The sequence below is a fragment of the Moschus berezovskii genome, chromosome 1, assembly GCF_049115385.1.
Source record: "Moschus berezovskii isolate FMDL1 chromosome 1, NW_MosBer_1.0, whole genome shotgun sequence".
Taxonomy (NCBI): Eukaryota; Metazoa; Chordata; class Mammalia; order Artiodactyla; family Moschidae; genus Moschus; species Moschus berezovskii.
The window spans coordinates 142,328,323-142,347,824 of NC_142460.1; the positions used below are offsets into that span (position 1 = coordinate 142,328,323).

Sequence of the window (19,502 nt, forward strand, 5' to 3'; positions counted from 1 at the left end):
ATTTGCTGCTTTTCCCTTGCTGCTTTTAATATTTGTTCTTTGTGTTTGATCTTTGTTAATTTGATTAATATGTGTCTTGGAGTATTTCGCCTTGGGTTTATCCTGTTGGGGACTCTCTGGGTTTCTTGGACTTGGGTGATTATTTCTTTCCCTATTTTAGGGAAGTTTTCAACTATTATCTCCTCAAGTATTCTCTCATGGTCTTTCTTTTTGTCTTCTTCTTCTGGGACTCCTATGATTCGAATGTTGGAGCGTTTAACATTGTCCCAGAGGTCTCTAATATTGTCCTCATTTCTTTTAATTCGTTTTTCTTTTTTCCTCTCTGTTTCATTTATTTCTACAATTCTATCTTCTAGTTCGCTTATCCTGTCTTCTGCCTCTGTTATTCTACTGTTTGTTCCCTCCAGAGTGTTTCTGATCTCATCTATTGCATTATTCATTGTATATTGACTCTTTTTTATTTCTTCTAAGTCCTTATTAAATCTTTCTTCCATCTTCTCAATCCTTTTCTCCAGGTTATTTATCTGTAACTCCATTTTGCTTTCAAGATTTTGAATCATTTTCACCATCAAAATTCGAAATTCTTTATCAGGTAAATTCCCTATATCTTCTTCTTTTGTTTGTGTTGGTGGGCAATTATCTTGTTCCTTTACTTTCTGGGTATTTCTCTGCCTCTTCATCTTGCTTATATTGCTTTGCTTGGGGTGGCCTTTCCCTCTTCTTGCAGTTTGTGGAGTTCTCTTTATTATGTAGTTTCTTCACTGTGTGTGCGGTTGGACGGGTGACTTGTCCGGGTTCCCTGGTTAGGGAAGCATGTGTCGGTGTTCTGGTGGGTGGAGCTGGATTTCTTCTCTCTCCTTTAGAAGACAATGGGCTGCTTTTCTGGGTGCCTGATGTCCTCTGCCAGTATTCAGAAGTTGTTTTGTGGACTTTACTCCGCGTTCAAATGTTCTTTTGATGAATTTGTGGGGGAGAGAGTGGTCTCGCCGTCTTATCCCTCCGCCATCTTGTTCCTTCCTCCCCAGAACACTGGATTCTTATATTCCACTTGGTCGTGGAGTATCTCTTCCCAGCTGCTCCAGCAAGGTGCAGCCGCTGTACCTTACCTTGGACGAGGGGTATCTCCTCAAGGCCGCCCCTCCTGCTTTGAATGTGGATCAGCTCCTCTCGGCCCTCTGGTGCCCAAGCAGCCACTGCCTCCTGGACGTGGTACAGCTCCTCTCGGCCACCGCCCTAACCCTGGGCACGGGGCAGCTCCTCTCAGCCACGATTCTGCACGTGGTCGGTTGCGCCAGAGCCGGGCGTCTCTCGCGTCTGCCTAATGTCCTCTTTTCTGGAACTTTTCATAAGGAATCTCAGATAAGAATTTTCTAATCCTCTCCCCAGGCTAGGAAGACAAACCAAGGATTGCCATCAGACTTTATGTAAAATTCCCATAGATTTCAGTTAATTTCTTTCTTCTTTAGGTCCCCCAAATATCCTGAGATTTCTGCACCTGCCAGGAAGTGACTTTCCTTACCCACTTGGTAAAGCTGCTGGGGATCCTGTAAGAAAGGTACCAGGCCACTTTCTCCAAGGGACTTCATTGGCTCCATAAAGTCAACCTTAGTTCCTTAAAGTTGTCTGGTCATATATAATTCCATGCATATTCTCCAATACGACATTCTAGTCAAAGCCTTGGTAATATAACCAATGTTTCCAATTGTGTCATGTTAAAGAAGAGAAGATTCTTATTGAACTTATGCAAATAATTATATTGCCAGAAAAATAAAAATAATCACTAAGAGTTTTCAAATTTTGGAGGGATCAGGTACGAAGATAAAGTAATTATTTCATCTTTGTTCATAAAGGTATACTTTACAAAATTGCTCTAAGATATAGATAGTTGAAGAGAAAAGAGAAAACAGTTTCCTTACATATGGAAAGCAAAATATTAAGGAACCAGCAGTGTTTTAAAGAGAAAGTAATAAAGAATTATAACTCATCAGCTCCATGTACTCAATTTTTCTTCTGCATGATATTGTGTTAACCATTTTATGAATCCATCAGTTTCTCTATAAAAGTTTTGGAAAGTTTTACTCAGTTCAGTGATTTGCTGTTAAAGTTATCATAAACCTGTACTTGTTAGCATTCTTCTATGAATCTCCTGCAAAAGCATCAGAATAAAACAATGACTCTGTTAATGACAAAAGACTTTAAAATGGCCACGGTTAAAGACTTGATGAGAGTTTCTGTGTGCTTAGTTACTCGGTCATGTCTGACTCTTTGGGACCCTTTGGCCTGTAGCCCACCAGGCTCCTTTGTCTGTGGAACTTTTCGGGCAAGAATACTGGAGTGGGTTCTCATTTTCTCCTTCAGGGAATCTTTCTGACCAAGGATTGAGCCCACGTCTCCTGTGTCTCCTGCATTGCAGATGAATTCTTTACCCATTGAGCCATCAGGGAAGCCCTAATGAGAGTTTAATATAATATAAAAGACAATAAACTTTGATTATTTCTGAGACATACAACATTTTAAGATAAAAACTAGAATTATGACTGATAATATTATATTGGGGCTTCCCAGGTGGCACTAGTGGTATAAGAAGTTGCCTGGCAATGCAGGAGATTCAGGTCTGATCCCTGGGTTGGGAAGATCCCTTGGAGGAGGAAATGGTTATCCACTGTAGTATTCTTGCCTGGGAAATCCCATGGACAGAGGAGCCTGGCAGGCTAGAGTCCACGGGATCACAAAGAGTCAGACATGACTGAGCACACATATACATAACATTATATTAGGACATACTTTTCTAGGAATGCCATATAATTTGTGGAAGATTTATATTAGTAACATGCACCCTATGAATATAACTTAAAAAGGTTAAAAATCACATCTTATTTGACAAAGCTTCCCATGTAATTTAATATATCAAGTAAACATAATTATTTTCTCCCTTTCCTTCTCTCTCTCTTTTTAAGGAAAGAGAAAATATTATAGAGATGTTTCACTGGTCCTCTGGAAAATCCCAAATTTAGAAAGAGGTCAAAAAGACTTTAGAATTTGATTTGGGGGTAAATTTGTCAAAAATATCAAATATTAATATGATCACAAGTCACTGTGAAACAATATTTGTGATCCATTTCACTAAAGATAAACAATTTCAAAAGTAAATACAGAAAGTTACATAATTGTAAGACAAAATAGACAAACAAGCAAAAACCTTTGACTCTAAGTAATGAAGACTCTATTGTCTTAAATAATCAAAGATGTGGTGAAAACAACATGAAGACCAGGAAATTATTTTGATAAAACACAAAATCTTTGCTTCTGGGTAGATTACACAAAAGGTTAAACACCTTTCATGATTTCTTATCACGAGGAGACCAACAGTCCAATATAATTTGTGATAAGACCCCATTCTAGCTTTTCATCCATGTACTTTTGACATTGGGGGCTTCCCAGGTGGCTCATTGGTGAAGAATCTGTCTGCCAAGCAGGAGACACAGGTTCCTGATCTGTGGCTTGGGAAGACCCTTTGGAGAAGGAAATGGCAACCCACTTCAGTATTCTTGCCTGGGATATCCCATGGACAGGGGAGCCTTGTGGGCTACAGTTTGTGGGGTTGCAAAGAGTCAGACACGACTTAGTGAAACAACAACAACTTTTCATGTTAAAGCCAGATTGACCGCATAAGATTTCTTCTCTCTCTCCTTTTTCAACTCTCTATATTCAGCCAATTTGTCCTTTTTTCTCCTCTTCCGCTTTCTGAAACAACCAATTATTTTATTTGGAATTACTCTTTGCCCTTAACGAAAACTCATCTCTATAGCTCATACCTTTAATCAAAAGCATATCCTACTTTCCTTCCACACAGTCATTCCTTTATTACTCCTAGTAACTTTGACTGAGTAGGCTCTGGGAGTTGGTGAAGGACAGGGAAGCCTGGCATGCAGCAGTCCATGGGGTCGCAAAGAGTCAGACACAACTCAGTGACTGAACCGAACTTTAATTATATGTGTTAATTAGAATTCTTAACCTTTAGAAATTTTAATTTCTAGTGTAAACTAAGAAGTAAGCAATTATGAACTGTTACATATCAACATTCTATTGATTTGAAAGTTTATGAATATATCATATTATTTCATAATTTCTGGAAATATACATTTCCTCATAATACAGTTTTTCAACGTGGCACAAGACATGTTCACTAACAAGCTCAAGTGATTTGCCTATTATCAGAGGACTGGGGTAACCCTGCTTAAATTTTTTCTTCTTTTTCTTAAGTGCAGAACTGTTCTATTTCCAATCTTTTATAATGTCTTTTATAACTGTTTCTTATTTTTTTATAATTTCTGCCAACATTTTGTGTTAGAAGAGATTTGGGGAAGGACTGATGCTAAAGCTGAAACTGCAATACTTTGGCCACCTCATGCGACGAGTTGACTCACTGGAAAAGACTCTGATGCTGGGAAAGGTTGGGGGCGGGAGGAGAAGGGGACAACCGAGAATGAGATGGCTGGATGGCATCACCGACTCTGTGGACATGAGTTTGAGGGAACTCTGGGAGTTGGTGATGGACAGGGAAGCCTGGCGTGCTGTGATTCATGGGGTCGCGGAGATTTGGACATGACTGAGCGACTGAACTGAACTGAAAGTTTGGTGAACTTTTGGTTTTACAGCTGCATTTCTGGTTTTGTAAAGACTCAGTTTGTAAGACAAGGACAATTGTATTTTCATTCCTTGAAGAACTGAGTTGTAGCCTGAATGTTAGCAAGAGGCTGACCTGCCCATTAGACTACATTATCCTCAAGTTGTTTCCTTATATCAGATTTCCAGCTATGATGCAAATGGAAATATCTCTCTGTTCTAGATTTAGATCTGTGTGTGTTTGGAACATTTTCATAAATCATTCTACAAAGCCTTCCGCATGTTTTCTTTTCCTGTGAGTACAGAGCGTAATTGCCACTTAGGAGAGAAAGCTTTTTTTAAAAAGTTTCTATCAATCTCTGAATATCAACCTCCAATTCAGCCAACTTCTAACCACACAGCTCTTTAAAAAAATGTTTCAAGTATTTAAACCAAAGGTATTTTATCAAGTGACTCAAAATCAGCACTTAACCATAGGCACAAATGTGAAAGTTGCTCAGTCGTGTCCGACTCTTTGCGACCCCATGAACTACAGCCTACCAGGCTCCTCAGTCCATGCAATTCTCCAGGTCAGAATACTGCAGTGGGTAACCATTCCCTTGTCCAGGGGATCTTTCCAACCCAGGGATCGAACCCCAGTCTCAAGCATTGCAGGCAGATTCTTTATCGTCTGAGCCACCAGGGAAGCCCACAGGTACAAAAGATGTCCCTAAATAGGGTATAAAAGATACAGCCTTCTTAAAATCCAAAACCTCTAGCGAAGATATCTGTTGGGTTACACCCCACAGGCCTACAAGCTTCAAGACAGAGGAGAGCTCCTGGAGTCAGCAACTGAGACATTAGAGATTTAATGGGTGGGGCCCCTTACACACTTGAAGCAAGGTCCTGGAGTGACAACCCCCACCCCCATCCATGTGCAGTGGATGGCAGACAGGATATGGTGGCAGTCTTCACTCCCTGGGGTGGTGGTGGAGGGAGATTGACAGCTAAAGTGGGATATACGTCCGTTGGCTCATTAGTTACCAGGGAAACCAACAGAAGGGCACACCTCTCACTGGTCCTTTAATAAGAACAATCATTAACTGAGGCCTGAGGCAAGTACATAGGAAGGTCAGTCTTGTGAGTAAGGTGTAGGTGAAGCAGGCACTGGTTGAACAAGGGTATGTACAAACAGCAAAAGAGTGACCATCTTGAGGGGCCTGACTATACAATAGCCAAAAGAAAAAAGACTTCGACAGTCTCTCCAAAGAGCAGTTGGGAGGATGCTAGCCACAAATGGGGCACAACCACATTTCTGTATAGTCATCCTTACAGGGCTTACAATCTGACATTTGGCTGTCTGCTAAAGCAAGAACTGACATTTGCATGCCCTGATGGGCAGAAAGCCAAGCCAAGTTTTGAGGACACAAAACAAGAGACAATCAGGAAAGCAATACCTATTTTTGGGAGGGAAAGGATCAATAACTAATTCAGGGACTTCCCTGTTAGTACAGTGGCTAAGACTTCGAGGTCCCAGTGCAGGGAGCCTGGGTTTCATCCCTGGTCGGGAAACTAGATGCCACATGCTGCGATGAAGAGCAAGGATCCCGTGTGCCACAACTAATATCAAGCATGGCTAAATAAATAAATAAAAATAAATAAATATTTTTAAAAAATAACCAAAGAGTACCCCAAAACCAAATTGTAATCAGAGTCACAATCTCAAAAACGAATTCTTACAAATGCTTTTCTCCTGCCAGTCTGAATCTGGAAAGGAATGGATCTTTACCACCTTCGTCCAACTGGCCCACCCAGGTAGAGGGTTAAGAAACTAACTCAGCAAGAATTCTTCTGCCAGCTTATGTCAGAGGTCTAGGGTCTCTGACAGCAACCTCAGGATTGAGCAGGGTGTCCTCAGGAAATGGCGCTCCAAGGTGGGTGACAGAAACTGTAAGAAAGAAAAGTTTTCCTCCACCTTTTTAGGGTCCCTAACCAGGTCTGAAAATGAAACTGACAAAGACAAGTTGAGAAAAGTATACAGATTTTATAGAATATTTCCGTTTTGGTGAGACCTCCACAGAAGTCTCGGAGAAGGCGATGGCACCCCACTCCAGTACTCTTGCCTGGAAAATCCCATGGACGGAGGAGCCTGGTAGGCTGAAGCCCATGGGGGTGCGAAGAGACGGACACGACTGAGTGACTTCACTTTCACTTTTCACTTTCATGCATTGGAGAAGGAAATGGCAACCCACTCCAGTGTTCTTGCCTGGAGAGTCCCAGGGACGGGGGAGCCTGGAGGGTTGCTGTCTATGGGGTCACACAGAGTCAGACACGGCTGAAGCGACTTAGCAGCAGCAGCCACAGGAGTCTACACAAAAGAATGAAGACCCAAAGATAAGACCAGAGTAGGAATCTTCTGTACCTTTTAGACAAAGAAACAACAATCAACTTGCAAAGAATTGTCAAGTCAGAGGGGTATGGGCTAGGAGTACTAAATGGTGAAAAAGTAACTCGGAAGGTAAGGTTTAGTTTAACAAGGTTTACGCAGATTTCTTGGCCCCAAATTTCCAGTTTGGTGGTAGGGATGTCTTCCTTCCTCCTGGTGCAGGGAGGGTAATTTTCACATGGGAGTTTTATGACCCGTTTCAAGGAAGAAGGGTGAAAAGGTGGCGGAGGTCAGATAGAGTGAACTTCCTGCTTTTGCCATTTCCTCAAACTCCTTCAGCTTAAGATATTAATATGCCAAGATGCCGTATATTGGAAAACCATGACTTGAACCCCATGAACCTTTTGGTTGCTATCATTTCCTCTGTGGAGTGTCATTTTCTGCCAACATTCTGTGGGTCATTATCTTTGGAAAACAAATCTTGGCCAAATAAGAGCACTTGAAATAATAGATAATATTTTGATTATATTGTTCACTTTTCAAATGACTTTTATATGCATTTTATTCTTTAATTCTTGAACTAGCCCTAGGTGCTATAACCATCTGCATCCTCTACATTTTATAGAAAATGAAACTGTTACTCAGAGAGAGTCTTATTCCCACTTTATTTTGATGCTACTTTGTTTGATTGTGCAGTTGTATCTTCTCATTAGAGTGTAATCTATATGTGTATACATATATATGTATTATGCTATGGCTGCAACTTCCCCAAATGAGAAAATTCTCCACTTATCCTTTCAGCAAACTGCTTAAGGTTACATTTGGTAAATAAGGAATTCAGTCTTTTGAAAACATCCTTATTCCTTTTTCAAAGATGGCTCTGATGAATAGGTAATATATTTTACAAAGTATAACAGAAATCTACTGCAAAAATACCTTTATTTCATCCTATGAGGAGGCAGAACTCTATTATAATCAATATGAGAAACATAATTTAAATGAGCTTTCATCCTATGTGAAGCTACCAAGGAGATCACTAATATCAAATAGGAAAACAAAACACAATTGTTTTTTCTTTCTTTCATTTTTAAAATACTTTTTTCTGATTTTCCATAATTATCATGTACCAATGTTCAGTTCAGTTCAGTTTATTTCAGTCACTCAGTCGTGTCCGACTCTGCAACCCCATGGACCGCAGCACACCAGGCCTCCCTGTCCATCACCAACTCCCAGAGTTTACTCAAACTCATGTCCATTGAGTCGGTGATGCCATCCAGCCATCTCATACTCTGTCGTCCCCTTTTCCTCCTGCCCTCAATCTTTCCCAGCATCAGGGTCTTTTCCAATGAGTCAGCTCTTTGCATCAGGTGGCCAAAGTATTGAAGTTTCAGCTTCAACATCAGTCTTTCCAATGAACACTCAGGACTGATCTCCTTTAGGATGGACTGGTTGGATCTCCTTGCAGTCCAAGGGACTCTCAAGAGTCTTCTCCAACACCACAGTTCAAAAGCATCAATTCTTTGGTGCTTAGCTTTCTTTATAGTCTAACTGTCACATCCACACATGACTACTGAAAAACCATAGCCTTGACTAGATGGACCTTTGTTGGCAAAGGAATGTCTCTGCTTTTTAATATGCTGTCTAACTTTCCTTCCAAAGAGTAAGTGTCTTTTAATTTCATGGTTACAGTCACCATCTGTAGTGATTTTGGAGTCCAAAAAAATTAAGTCAGCCACTGTTTCCCCATCTATTTGCCATGAAGTGATGGGACCGGATGTCATGATCTTAGTTTTCTGAATGTTGAGCTTTAAGCCAACTTTTTCACTCTCCTCTTTCACTTTCATCAAGAGGCTCTTCAGTTCTTCTTCACATTCTGCCATAAGGGTGGTGTCATCTGCATATCTGAGGTTATTGATATCAATGTTACACTCATCAAATAATTCTAAACAAAGAAATATTTGAGATAAATTTTGTTCCACAAATCACAGGTTTTTTCTTCTCATTTTTAATGATCTCAGCTTTTGAATTTATCAACTGGCTTCTGCATGTTTTCGTTTGGCCATCCTACTCTCACTTGAAATCAGCATTTTTAAAACTAAATTAAATTTTCTCCCTAACCAAACTACATTTGTTGGCATCCCAGTTTCTGTCTCTTTTTCATTCAAGTCCCAAAGTTTGAAATTTTTTTCAGCCCATCTCTAGTCACTCATTGCCTCTTTAATGTCTTTCCATCCAGTGCATGCCTTTGTCAACATGACTTGAAGTTTTCTCTACTTGGAATTCTTCTTTGGGGCTCACTCACTTCTGGTTGTTAGGCCACCTTTGTTATAAGAAGTTTCCAAAATAACTTCTTGGCTCATGTCACTTCCTTGCCCAAAAGCTAATCCTATGTCTTGTTGGGAAAAGGGCTATTTGAGGTCTACATTCTAAGTTGCTTCAGTTGTGTCTGACACTTTGTGACCCCATGATCTATAGCCCACCAGGTTCCTCTGTCCATGGGATTCTCCAGGCACAAATACTGGAGTGGTTAGCCATTCCCTTCTCCAGGGAATCTTCCAAACCCAGGGATCAAACTCACATCTCCTGCACTGGCAGGTGGATTCTTTACCACCTAGGGATACCTTGTGCCAGAAAGCAAGGATGGGCTCAAGAATGACAGGCATATGTCCAAGGGCACAGGGATTGACTTGAAGGGATGTTCTCACTGGTCATATTTGGGCCATTTGAGCACCTAAAATAATAACAATTTTGAGTTACAACACAATGAATTTGAAAATCCATGAGTCCACAATAAAGCAGAAAGAGAGAGGCAGAGAAGAAAAACAAGAAATAGAAGTTCTTCTGTGCAGAAAAATAACTTACAAATGTAGGAAAAATGATAGAATTAGAAAACAGCATTGGGCTTCCCTGGTGGCTCAGATGATAAAGAATCTGTCTGCAATGTGGGAGACCTGGGTTTGATTCCTGGGTTGGTAAGGTCCCCTGGAGGAGGGCATGGCAACCCACTTCAGGATTCTTGCCTGGAAAATCCCCATGGACAGAGAAGCCTGGCAGGCTATAGTCCATGGGGGTCACAAAGAGTCAGACACAACTGAGCGACAAAGCACAGCCCATAATACAACCACTGATTATGATCATTGGCGATCAGTGAGTATGAGGATCAGTAGATGCCAAATCCATCCATTGAAATTTCTTTTGGGAACAAGATATGACACTATCTAAGTACTAGCTTGCAAATTACTTTCTAACTGCAAAGTAGAAAATATCCATTTATAGATCCAAAGGACATCACTTTAATCAAGAGATCAAATTTAGCATCATCAGTAGCAGTGAGAGGCCCATAATGGACACACACAGATCAAGTGTTCTTGCCAAAATGTTTCATCCAAGTCCAATTGTGGGAAACAATCAGAAAATCCCTAAATGTGAGACTTTCTACAAGAAAACTGTCTGGGACTCTTAAAAAATAATTGAATATCCTAAAAGAAAAAAAGTCAGTATGAATAGTATAGATTAAAGGAAATTAAGAGAGGTAGCCTTGTGCATAAGCCTTCATTGGCTCCTGTACAAAAAAGTGAAAACCAATTGCAGAGTAATAGAATATATTTATTCTTGGAAGATAAGTACTGGTGTTTAGGGATGAGATATCCCAATACCTGCAAGCTATTTTCAAATGGTTAAGCAACAAAAATGTAATAAATGTATATTTAGAGAAATAAATTGGTGTGTGTATAGATGTACATATACATATAGAGAAGGAGGGAGGAAGAGAAAGCAAAAGTGGTAGATGTCACAAGAGTTGAGTCTAAGTAAAGGGTAGTATACTTTCAACATCTGTGTAAACTTGAACATTTTTTAATGAAAGGTTGTGGGAGGAGAGAAGCCACTTGCCCAGAAGGATGAAGTCTGATCTCCTTAATCCAGAATCCAAGGCTATCTTTTGCCTGGATCTCCTAAGCTGCATTCACTTTATAAGCTGGATCATGTCCTATCGACCCTGTTTTCTCAGTATCAGCACCATGCCCATCTGGTCTTCATAAACTCCCCTCTACTCCTCGGCAGGAATTCCTTCTTATTCTTTTTACTTGAGTATAATTGCTTTACAATGTTGTGTTGGTTTCTGCTATACAATGAAGTGAATCAGCTGTATGTATATATATATACATATATCCCCTCCCTCTTGAACCTCCCTCAGCACCCCCATCATACCCTCTAGGTGGACACCATCACAAAGTACCAAGCTGAGCTCCCTGTGCTTTATAGCAAGTTCCCACTAGCTATCTATTTTACATATGGAATATTCAGTTCAGTTCAGTTCAGTCGCTCAGTTGTGTCTGACTCTTTGTGACCCCATGAATCACAGCATGCCAGGCCTCCCTGTCCATCACCAGCTCCCAGAATTCACCCAGACTCATATGCATCGAGTCGGTGATGCCATCCAGCCATCTCATCCTCTGTCGTCCACTTCTCCTCCTGCCCCCAATCCCTCCCAGCATCAGAGTCTTTTCCAATGAGTCAACTCTTTGCATGAGATGGCCAAAGTATATGGAATATTACTCAGCCATAAAAAGGAACAAAATTAGGTCATTTGTAGAGATATGGAGTTCCCTTTTAGATCAGACCAATCTACTTAATCTCACAACTTAGCTTGTATATATCTGTCAGTGAACATTGCTCATTCTTTCTACTCAAATGAAAACACCCTGCTCCCCATCAATCCATTCTCACTTGAGTATAAATATGACCATATAGGCTAACACCTGCAATTTCCCTGCATAGTACCATGTGTGAAGATATTCAATTATGATCTTAAGAGAAACACAAGGATCATAACTTCTGATTCTTAGAGAATCCACCCTACCTAGGAAATAGCATCTTCAATAAAGAAGTATAGATTGATTGATCACATCTCTTCATTGTATTCATGTATGAATTGATCATTATTTTGATACCAAACTTCCGGAAAAAAAAGGAAAAAATTTAGTAAATTAACTAATTTTCTCTGTGACATGCCAAGGAAGAAAATCATTTTAAAACTTATTTTTCAGATCAAGTGGGTTTGGATTAAATGTTTCTATTTTTCTGTGGACATTGGTATTGCACAGACTGCAATAGGCTTGGATGAGTAGGGGAAGGTTACCTATCTGATCATTTGCTTACAATATCCTCTTATCTCATTCTATGGCTCTAACCTCCTTCTATGTTTAATTTAGACACTGCTGTCGATGATCTTTTCTGCTCTTGGAATTGCTTTCTCTGGATACTGCCTGGTCATATCTGCTCTGGGCCTTCTTCAAGGTCCGTATTGCCGTACTCTTGATGGCTGGGAGTATGCCTTTGAAGGCACTGCAGGACGGTAAGGAATAATTCCCTGATTTGGGAGGATATCTGAAAGTCAGAAACACCTGACTTCATGCTCATACTCACTTTCCGTGATCACTTTGTGGTTCTGTGTGTCTACCTTAGTCCAGAATTTTCTTAATAGTTTACTGATATTCTGACCAATTTGTTCCTACATAGTCATTGTTTATATATATTTTTTTCCTCCAGTCTTTTAATGCCACATGCATGACAGCATGTTGAGGCTGTCATGAGCATTTCCAGATGAAAGCCATGTTTCTGCTCTACTGCAGAACAACTTCGTGGTTATTGTGGTCTGGCAATTGATGGAGCTTTGGGGATCTAAGTTGTTTTGAGAAGTCAGTCTTGTTTTGTGGCCAAAGCACATTGGACATGTAGACTCTTACAGATGTAAAATGGCTTGGCTGGGATAGCATCACAGTGCCCTCAAATGGTGCCGTCTGGGGCTATACCATCAGGAGCTACACAGAGATAGAACCAGGCAGGATGGGCAACGAAGTGCGGTCTGAGATCCAAGGACAGAGTAGGTGCAAGAGTTTGTGGAAGCAGCCAGGAGCTTACTGAGTGTGTCCCAAAGAAGACTCCAAGGGGTGGTCTTGCTCTGAAGGATGGTAGCTCAGTCAGGTGCTGAGGGACCCAAGCCTGGATTACAGAATGCCTCACACTGGCATTGTACTGGACTCATAGGCCCTTCAGCTTGAGAAGAAGAAGGGCCTGGACAGAGATCCAGGAGAGATCCACTGACTCTCTCCCTGTCTCTTTCTGTGCTCAGAATTCTAACGGAATAAATGAGGGAGGGTCTGTACCTTTCCTTGGGGAAGTTACACCTTCTTCTCAATTCCCCATGACTGGCTCTATTGTTCAGTCTCATCCATGGGACTGCCCTGGTGGTCCAGTGATTAAGAATCCACCTTCCAAAGCAGGAAGAGCCTTCCAATGGCAAGAACTAAAGAGCCTCTTGATGAAAGTGAAAGAGGAGAGTGAAAAAGCTGACATAAAACTCAACATTCATAAAATGAAGATCATGGCATCTGGTCCCAGCAAACAGATGGGGAAACAATGCAAACAGTGACAGACTTTATTTTCTTGGGCTCCAAAATCACTGCAGTTGGTGACTGCAGCCATGAAATTAAAAGATGCTTGCCCCTTGGAAGAAAAGCTATGACCAACCTAGACAGCATATTAAAAAGCAGAGACATTACTTTGCTGACAAAGGTCTGTCTAGTCAAAGCTATGGTTTGTCCAGTAGTTATGTATGGATGTTACAGATGGACCAAAAAGAAAGCTGAGTGCTGAAGAATTTATGCTTTTGAACTGTGGTATTGGAGAAGACTCTTGAGAGTCCCTTGGACTGCAAGGAGATCAAACCAGTAGATCCTAAAGGAAATCAGTCCTGAATATTCACTGGAAGGACTGATGCAGAAGCTGAAACTCCAATATTTTTGCCACCTGATGCAAAGAACTGACTCATTGCAAAAGACCCTGATGCTGGGAAAGATTGAAGGCAGGAAGAGAAGGGGACAACAGAGGATGAGATGATTGGATGGCATCACTGATTCGGCAGACATGAGTTTGAACAAGCTCCAGGAGTTGGTGATGGACAGGGAGGCCTGGAGTGCTGTAGTCTATGCGGTCACAAACAGTTGGACACAACTGAGCGACTGAACTGAACTTTCAATGCAGGGGACATAGGTTGGATACCTGGTCTAGGAACTAAGATCCCACATGGATACATGCTGAGTCATGTCCGATTCTCTGCAATCTCATGGACTGTAGCCCACCAGTCTCCTCTGTCCATGAGATTCTCCAGTCAAGAATACTGGAGTGTGTTGCCATGCCCTTCTTCAGGGGATCTTCCTGATCCAGGTATCAAACCCAAGTTTTTTGCATCTCCTGCATTGGCAGGTGGATTCTTTACCACTGAGCCATCTGGGAAGCCCAAGATCACACATGTCCTGGGGCAACTAACTGACCAACTACTGAGCCAATGCAGCCAGAAATAAAAGTAGATAAATATTTTTAAAAGGAAAACAAAGCTCAGAGCCATTTCAGGCCTTACATACTCGCCTTATCCTGCTGGACAGCACAACTGCTTCTAAACCCATAGTTGCTTTAATTCTAAAGCTTCCACAAGATGCCACATGCTGTGAGCAGAGCTCTCCTTCAGGTCCGAGAACCTAGAAAATTATTTCAGGTTTTTTCTGAACACTTGAAGGAGACACTCCTTTGGGACTGAAGGGGTCACGAAAGGGGGCCTTAATGTAGAAAGTCCCACTGGGTAAAAAGAGTCATTTTTTATGCCGTCAATCCTTAAATTTTCCCCACCACCAAACCAAATAAGGCTCCAATTTCAATGCGAAAGTTGCCCAAATCAGTTCTTTTTTTAACATTTATTTTTATTTTATGTATTTTTTGGTTGTGCCAGGTCTTAGCTGTGCCTCGCAGGATCCTTGATCTTTGTTGTAGCATGTGGCATCACAACTGGGCCCCCTGAATTAGGAGCTCAGAGTCTTAGCCACAGGACCACGAGGGAAGTACCCCCCAGATTGGCTAGTCTTATGTACATTTATTCAACAAATATTTATTAAGCACCTACTATGTCCAGGCCTTGGATTAGGTGCTAGAGAATCAAAAATAAATCACACAGGTTCACTACCCTCTAGAAACTCACACAAACCTAAGAGAACATTCTGCTGAGTTGACAGCCTTAAAACATGCATTTCCCTTGGAGCACAGGGCTTCTGTGCTTGTGAATCTGGGTTCAAGTCTCCCCATCTCCTACTTACAAACTGTATGGCCTTAGATAAATGTTTGAATATCTCCGAGACTCTGTAAACTGGAGGTAATAATCATTTCGCATAATTGAAAATTAAACAGAAGTAAAGCACAAATTAAATGTAATAATCTCTCAACACGCCAAGTTTTATTATTAAAAGCATGGCTTTGCATAACCTTCTTTACCATGTGTTGTCTTGCATCTCCTTAGTGGCGGGCAAGTTCAGCCATTGGTTCAGCCTCTGGCATCCTGACCAGTGAGGATCCGGAATCAGGCTCATTCAACAAGCATTTGTTGATCTTTGCAATGTGCCAAGCACTGCCTTAGGCCTTAGATGTGCCTGCTCAGAGATGGATAAATCACTACAGTGTTCTCACAGTACACTATTTAGTGAGGAACTAGATACACAGATATAGCTATGGATATATTTATAACATAATGAAGTAACTGCTGTGTTAAACTGTGTATAGAGATTGTAGAGAGAATGAACATCAGGGCAAACTTTTCTGTTGCTTCCCAGACCCTGCTAGTGCACTCATGCCTCATTCTATTTACACAAGGAAAATAAATAGAACCATATCCTAGGATAAAAATAGAAATCTTTCAAGCCATCTTCCTTTAAGGTGTTGGATGATCTGTGCAAAGGAAAGACTGGGAACAGTCTAGAGAAAAGATCTTGAAGTGATTATCTTTCCTGGTGGCTGAGATTGAACTAGGATTCAGTTCAGTTCAGTCGCTCAGTCGTGTCCGACTCTTTGCGACCCCATGAATCACAGCACGCCAGGCCTCCCTGTCCATCACCAACTCCCGGAGTTCACTCAAACTCATGTCCATCGAGTCAGTGATGCCATCCAGCCATCTCATTCTCTGTTGTCCCCGTCTCCTCCCGCCCCCAATCCCTCCCAGCATCAGAGTCTTTTCTGGTGAGTCAACTCGTCGCATGAGGTGGCCAAAGTATTGGAGTTTCAGCTTTAGCATCAGTCCTTCCAATGACCCAGGATTGATCTCCTCTAGAATGGACTGAACTAGGATTAGGAGGGTGTAAAACTGGCTCTTGGGAAATGATCACAGGAAATTACATCTGCATCGTGCTTTATAGATTCCAAAGCATTTCTACATTCTTCTCATCAAATATTCACAATAATCCTAGGGTTAGGTATTTTACACCCATTGTCCAGATCAAAGAGGTAAAGTTCCTAGCCCTAGATCCTACAGATCCAGGAGTTCTGAGTCCATATTCAATACTGTTTACCACTTGAGACATCCATTAGCAATATTAAGAAATTTTCAAGAGTGCCTCTGAATGTCCCAGAACACAGAGAAAAGGAAATGAAGAAAGGGACCACTTTGTACCACTTGGCTGGTACCAAGGTTGCTTGAATGGCTGCTTTGGGAAAAATCATCTTGCTATTAACACGATATTTACAAACAACTCTGCCCTGTAATTGGTCTTGATTGTTTTCCTTCAGGGGATATTTTTTTGACGAGATCAGTTTTTATTTCAATTTAGTTCAACAGAGCGTCACATTTGGAGAAATGCTAATGGCCTTAATTGACCTGGAAGTGGGCAAAAGTCAGTCAGGATAATTCAGCATGGTTCTAAGATTATCTTAAAGTGAAGGTGGTTTAATTCTCAGAATCCTGTGCTTAGCTAGACGAATCAAACTGTTGGGTCTTTTGCATTTTCCCATCATAATCTCAATTTTCTTAAAAGCTGCAGAACATACAGTGGACCCCAGACCCGCAGCATCACCTGAGAACTTAGAAACACAAAGTCTCCAGTCTGAATCTGAAGTTCTGGGCTGGGGCCCAGGAATCTGCATTTTCACAAGCCTTCCAGATAATCGATGTATGCTCAAATTTGCGCTTTTCCAGTGGCTCAGCAAGAACCTGCCTGTAAAGCAGGAGACGCAAGAGACTCGGGTTCAGTCCCTGGGTTGGAAAGATCCCCTGAAGAAGGAAATAGCATCCACTCCAGTATTTTTGCCTGGGAAATCCCATGGACAGAGGAGCCTGGCAGGATACAGTCCATGGGGTTGCGAAGAGTCTGACACAACTGAGCACTCATGCATGCATGCTCAAATTTAAGAACCACTGTTATAAAGGGCTTTGGGACAGAGTATAGGAATACCTAGCATCATTTCTCTTTGATGTTTTACCACCTGTTATTTTATATCCAGTGCTAGCTCAGCCCTGTCCCTGAGAGCCCAGGCTAACTTCGGGCTCCTAGGAAATGGTCAATCTCTGCCTCTCTTGGTGTTGACATGTGCAGCTTCTCATTGCTACTGAATTCTTAAGTATGCATCTTGCCTCCTAAGTGAATTAGAATTGTCTGAGGCAAGCATGTTCACAATAAACATAGCCCAGTTCTGTGCATACCACATGTTCAATGTTTATATTTGAATAATTTGATAAATTAATTAATATTGAATAATATTATGTTTTTAATCATATTATTAATTTCCCAAACATATGGAAACTTAACATCCTTCTTCCTTGGACCAAGTCTTTAAGCTTGGCCACACGTCATGTTGACCAACTCCTTCTTCTCTGTCAGTTTCCTTACAGATTCCAGAGAATGGATTCAGTGCCTGGAACCCGCGCATGTAGTGGAATGGAACATCATCTTATTTTCTATTCTCATAGCTCTCAGTGGACTTCAAGTGATTGTCTGCCTCATCAGAGTGGTCATTCAGTTGTCCAAGACTCTCTGTGGAACCTATTCTGTCATCATCCAGGTAACAGACCCCCACTGGCACCTGTACCTCTTTCTTTACCTCCACTGTCCAGGATTCAATATGTCTTGCTGGAAGACTTTTTGGAATTGCATCATTTTCCTTCCATTCCTACTGCCCTCATCTTTACTCAGCCTCTAATATGTGTGTCTGCTGGCTTGTCTAAATGGACTGACCCAAAGGAATAATTGTAAAATCATCTTCTGTGTTCCATGGTGAAAACAACATACAAGTGTTTTGAATGAGCAACATTTCTATGTAGAAATAACTCAAAGCTCAAAGAAATCTGACCATTCATTGAGAATGTCCCTGTTCATAAAATCGCCGAAGGCTCACAACCTAATCCCAGTGAAATAATTTCTCTTTTGAATGCTGCTACATTCAGCTATTCATAATAATCTTTCTTTATTATGGAGTTATTAGTGAGTGGTTTTGAAGAAGGGAAATGTCTTTATCCTATTGAAATGACAGTCCTTCTGTTTCATCTGCTAAAATATTAATGTTCATTTAATTAAGGTTGAAACTGTTAAAACTATTCAGCAAGTTCAGACTAAAGAGAAATCAAGAATGAGACATCTTGCATCTTGTTTAACAACATATAATGGTTAATACCTTTTGTAGAAATTTCAAATAGATGTTTTCCTGTTCTATCACATTTAGAATGTAAACTATAAGCTTAAGTTGCTACCTGTATTATGGATCATTAATCAAGTCAAGTTTACTCACTTTGTTTTTCTTTACTTTTTATAGCCTGGAATCATTTGAATAAGGACAAGAATGTTTTTCTTTATCAAGATATGGCCATCTACCAGTGTCTTCTGAATGGACTTGAGGGTCATATTCAAATGACGTTTTTTTTTCCTCTGGAGGGGGTTTGCTGTCCTCACTGGAATGTTGTCCTTCCTTTTAAAAATTTTTTCAAAGCTGTATGTGCAGGATCTTCAGAAATGTTCATACCTTTTTGATCAAATAAAATCAAATAAATTCAACTTCAATGAACTTCACTCTGAAAATAAGAATACAAGATAAAACTTTATGCAAAAACATATATTTGAACATTATTTAATATTCTGGAAAATTAGAAATACCCAGAAAATCGAACTTTATGGAAAGGATTAAATAAAGTATGGTACATTCTTTGTAATATGATATAAAATGATGTTTTAAAGATAATGAGCACTGGGGCCTTCCCTGGTGGTCCAGTGGTTAAGACTCCAAGCTCCCAGTGCAGGGGGCAGGGGTTTGATGCCTGTTGGAGAACTAAGATCCTACACATTGCATGGGGCAGCCAAAAAAATTTAAAAAAATAAAGATTATGAGTTGTACTAGTGAAAAAGCAGGTTACAAATTTATATTTGCAGTATAAGCATAAGTATCTAAAAACAAAACCAAACGATCAAAATATAGGATAAAAACTAAATATAGCTGTATTTACACAAAAATGTCAGCTGTGGTTGATTTGGGTCACAGGTGACCCTTCCTACTCTTCCGTATTTTTCATGTTTTCTTTATTACTTTTTACTATTCAAATACTTTTTGAAAAACATATTTTTACTGTAAAAATTTTGCTATTTTTCCAAACTTTAAAGGAATATGCTTTTTCTAAATGTTTTCCAACCCTGACTATCTGTAAACATCA

General features: G+C 40.5%; 1 protein-coding gene across 3 annotated transcripts in view; it reads left to right on the plus strand.

The window, feature by feature from the left end:
* TM4SF18 (transmembrane 4 L six family member 18) overlaps positions 1-19,233 on the plus strand; it is a 30,731-nt gene extending 11,498 nt beyond the window's left edge. Inside the window, exons 4-6 of one of the 3 annotated variants that reach the window (XM_088844598.1) lie at positions 12,205-12,347; positions 17,775-17,866; positions 18,614-19,233. In XM_088844598.1, coding sequence (XP_088700724.1) covers positions 12,205-12,347; positions 17,775-17,866; positions 18,614-18,828 — 450 coding nt within the window. In that variant the 3' untranslated portion in view covers positions 18,829-19,233. Of the gene's footprint in view, positions 1-1,025; positions 1,459-12,204; positions 12,348-17,685; positions 17,867-18,613 lie in introns of those variants that run through there. The other 2 variants (XM_055412007.2, XM_055412015.2) reach the window with 2 other exon arrangements.
* Positions 19,234-19,502: the final 269 nt, after the last annotated feature.